Source organism: Choloepus didactylus, chromosome 3 (assembly GCF_015220235.1).
Source record: "Choloepus didactylus isolate mChoDid1 chromosome 3, mChoDid1.pri, whole genome shotgun sequence".
In the NCBI taxonomy this organism is placed as follows: domain Eukaryota; kingdom Metazoa; phylum Chordata; class Mammalia; order Pilosa; family Megalonychidae; genus Choloepus; species Choloepus didactylus.
Genome location: NC_051309.1, coordinates 118,563,417 through 118,567,094, shown reverse-complemented (window position 1 = coordinate 118,567,094; position 3,678 = coordinate 118,563,417). Strand labels below are relative to the sequence as shown.

At 44.6% G+C, this 3,678-nt stretch overlaps 1 protein-coding gene across 1 annotated transcript; it reads left to right on the top strand.

The window, feature by feature from the left end:
• Positions 1–240: 240 nt before the first annotated feature.
• LOC119528762 (aldo-keto reductase family 1 member B1) lies at positions 241–1,590 on the top strand. The gene has a single exon (XM_037829033.1). It carries the CDS (start codon positions 268–270, stop codon positions 1,216–1,218), a length of 951 nt encoding a protein of 316 aa, XP_037684961.1. The 5' UTR covers positions 241–267; the 3' UTR covers positions 1,219–1,590.
• The last annotated feature ends 2,088 nt before the right edge of the window (positions 1,591–3,678 follow it).

Sequence of the window (3,678 nt, the reverse complement as noted above, 5' to 3'; positions counted from 1 at the left end):
AGGCTATGCTAGAAGAGGAAAGGAGAGAAGGTGTGGAGGCAGGGTGGGGTGACACAAGCATGGTTATCCATGCCTTCAGCAAATACTTTCTGAGCACTTCCTGCCTAGGAGATGAGCTTCTGGCAGGTGAAAGCAGATGTAGAAAACACAATTGTAATACAGGATGGTATGTGCCACATATCATCAAGATCCATTGAGAGTGTTATGGGATCATTGAAAAGGGAGCAATCGGCAGTTCTGGGTCGGCGTCTCCGAGGTCTTGTAGCAATGGTTGACCACGTCGTGCTGTACAGCGGCGCCAAGATGCCCATCCTGGGTCTGGGCACCTGGAAGTCCCCTCCAGGCAAAGTAACAGAGGCTGTGAAGGTAGCTATTGATGTTGGGTACCGCCACATTGACTGTGCCCACGTGTACCAGAATGAGAATGAGGTGGGTGTGGCCATCCAGGAAAAGCTCAAGGAGCAGGTGGTGAAGCGTGAGGACCTCTTCATTGTCAGCAAGCTTTGGTGCACGTACCATGAGAAAAGCCTGGTGAAAGGAGCCTGCCAGAAGACGCTCAGTGACCTCAAGCTGGACTACCTGGACCTCTACCTTATTCACTGGCCTACAGGCTTTCAGTCTGGGAAGGAGTTTTTCCCATTGGATGAGGCAGGCAATGTAATTCCCAGTGACAGCGATTTTGTGGACACATGGGCGGCCATGGAAGAGCTGGTGGATGAAGGGCTGGTCAAAGCTATTGGAGTGTCTAACTTCAACCATCTCCAGATCGAGAGGATCTTAAACAAACCTGGCTTAAAATATAAGCCTGCGGTTAACCAGATCGAGTGCCACCCGTACCTAACTCAGGAGAAGTTACTCCAGTACTGCCAGTCCAAGGGCATTGTGGTGACTGCCTACAGTCCCCTTGGCTCTCCTGACAGGCCCTGGGCCAAACCTGAGGACCCTTCCCTACTGGAGGATCCTAGGATCAAAGCAATCGCAACCAAGCATAATAAAACCACAGCCCAGGTGCTGATCCGGTTTCCCATGCAGAGAAATGTGGTGGTGATCCCCAAGTCTGTGACACCTGAGCGCATCACTGAGAATTTCCAGGTGTTTGACTTTGAACTAAGTAGTGTGGATATGACCACCTTGCTCAGCTACAACAGGGACTGGAGGGTCTGTGCCTTGATGAGCGCTACATCCCACAAGGATTACCCCTTCAATGCTGAGTTTTGAAGCTGTGGCTGCCAGCTCTTCCCCGAGTAACCTCCTGTTTTTCCTGTCTCCTTTTTTCTTGCAAGTGTGGTGTGACCTGAGTCCCTAACAGTGCATTAGTAGCCTGATGACTAACCAGCAGGGGTTTGCCCAGCTGAATGGGGGGTCTGAAGAGCAGTGTCTGTGGATTAAAAGTCTCTTCCAGTTTTCTTTGCCCTTTCTTTTTGCCTAACTAGGAAATACAACTTTGAATACTCTTTTCTGACCAAGGAGAGGTAAAATCTATAATGTCAAAATAGTGCCACTAACAGTTGGGTTTTTGACTGCTTAGAATTGTATTCCTTTCAGCCAGACTTCTCCTTGCCTCAAATAAAAAGTGCTTTTGTGAGCCAAAAAAAAAAAAAAAAAAAAAAAAAAAAAAAAAAAGAAAAGGGAGCAATCAATTATGTCCAGAGCAGTCCTGAAGTCTTCATAATCCAGGAGAAGTTGAAAAAATGGGAATTTAACATACAGGTAAAGGTAGACACCTCCAGAGGGAGACGGCAGCATGTTCTAAAGCCCAGGGTCTTGAGTGAGTATCAGTGAAAGGAAGGGGTGGGTAGGAGAAGAGAGACAAGGTGAGGGAGATAACAGCAATTTGGGAAAGAATTTGGGCATCTTCTCCTACAGTATGAGTGGCCTGAGAAGAGCTTTAAGTGAACAGATTTACATCACATAATTTACATAATATAAAGATCTAAGAGGTGAGCCTAGAAGCAAGGGAAGAGGTACTGTGATGTGTCAGTGATCTGCTGTAATAAATTTAGGGGCTTAAAACAACATAAACTTATTCTCTTACAGTTCTGGAGTTCAGAACCCTGAAATCAGCCAAGAAGGCACAAATCAAGGTGTCAGCAGGACTAGTTCCTTCTAGAAGTTCCAGGGGAAAATCCATTTCCTTGTCTTTTCCAGCTTCTAGAGACTGCTGGCACCTTCCTTCATCTTCAAATTGCACTACTCCATCCTGTGTGCTCTTGGTCCTATCTCCTTCCTCTTCTTTGACCATCTTGCCTCCCTCTTATAAGGACCCTTGTGATTACACAAGGTCGACCAGGATAATCTCCCCATCTCAAGATCCTTAACTTAATCACATCTGCAATGTCCCTTTGCCAGATAAGGTGACATTCACAGTTTTCAGGGATTAGGACATGAACATGGGAGGTGGGGGGCATTATTTACCCTACCACAGTGATACTTTCCAAGTGAGAGACATGTCAAATGCACCTGAAATTACATGGGAATAATTTAAAATAAGAGAGCTCCAGGAAGGAAGAATATAATGTTTCATTTTCTTTTTCCCAAAGCATAATGAGAAGCTTATTACAAATGAACAGACAGTTAACAAATGTACTCAGGCAAAAGAAACTAGTACTTTGGATGCTCTAGACTTTTCCTCTTCTTATCTAATGCTTTGTTAACTTTTTGGTGTTTGTTCTCATTACGTAAATGTTGTAATTCCAGGACTGTAGTGCCTGTGGTCATGCAAAACATGCCAATACTCTCTCTCATAAGACTTTTATCATAGCATCAGTGTTAGGTTATCCTGTAATGAAAGCGTGGTGATGTGTAGGTATTTGCAGAACACAGCTTACCTCAACTATTGCCCTTTGAGGTCATTGGGAGCAGTAGGTGTTCTGATGCATGTTTTCCCTCCCTCAGAGTGAAGCATACATTCTACAGTAGGAATGTCTGCTGACCTAGCATGCAGTCCCCCTTCCCTCATCCTAACAGCACTGAATTATCAATTGGATATCTATTGTGGGTTGAAATGTGTCCCCCAAAAAGATATGTTTAAGTCCTAATCCCCAAACCTATGAAAGTGACCTATTTCTAAATAGTGGCTTTGCAGATATAATTAAGCTTAAATGTGGTCATACTGAAAGAGGGTGAGCCCTAATCCAAAATGACTGGTGTCCTTGTAAAAAGAAGAGACACAGACAGAGATGCACAAGGAGAAGACAGTCATGTAAAGATGGAGGCAGAGATTGGAGTTATGCTGTCACAAACCACAGAATGCCCGGAGCCAACAGAAGGTGAAAGAAGAAAGGAAGGATTCTCTCCTAGAGCCTTCAGAGGGAGAATAGCCCACAGACACCTTGATTTTGAGCCTTCAGAACTGTGAGGGAATAAATTTCTGTTGCTGAAAAGCACCCAGTTGGTAGCAGTTTGTTACACAGTCCAAGGAAATGAATAGAATATCCAAGACACACTCACACAAACATACAGCTACCTGACCCATGAAGTTTGTATCTTAAGCCAATCAACACTTTCCATTCCTTGGGCCATAGTCAATGCACCAATGGCATAAGCTGGTCCAGGAAAGGTGAATGCTGGAACTGAAGAATCTCGTGGTATGCAGGTATGCATCTGGAATTTCTGTAGACACTTGACTAGCATGAGGATAAAAGTGATACTTAAATGGAGAGAAAGCACATTGTTGAA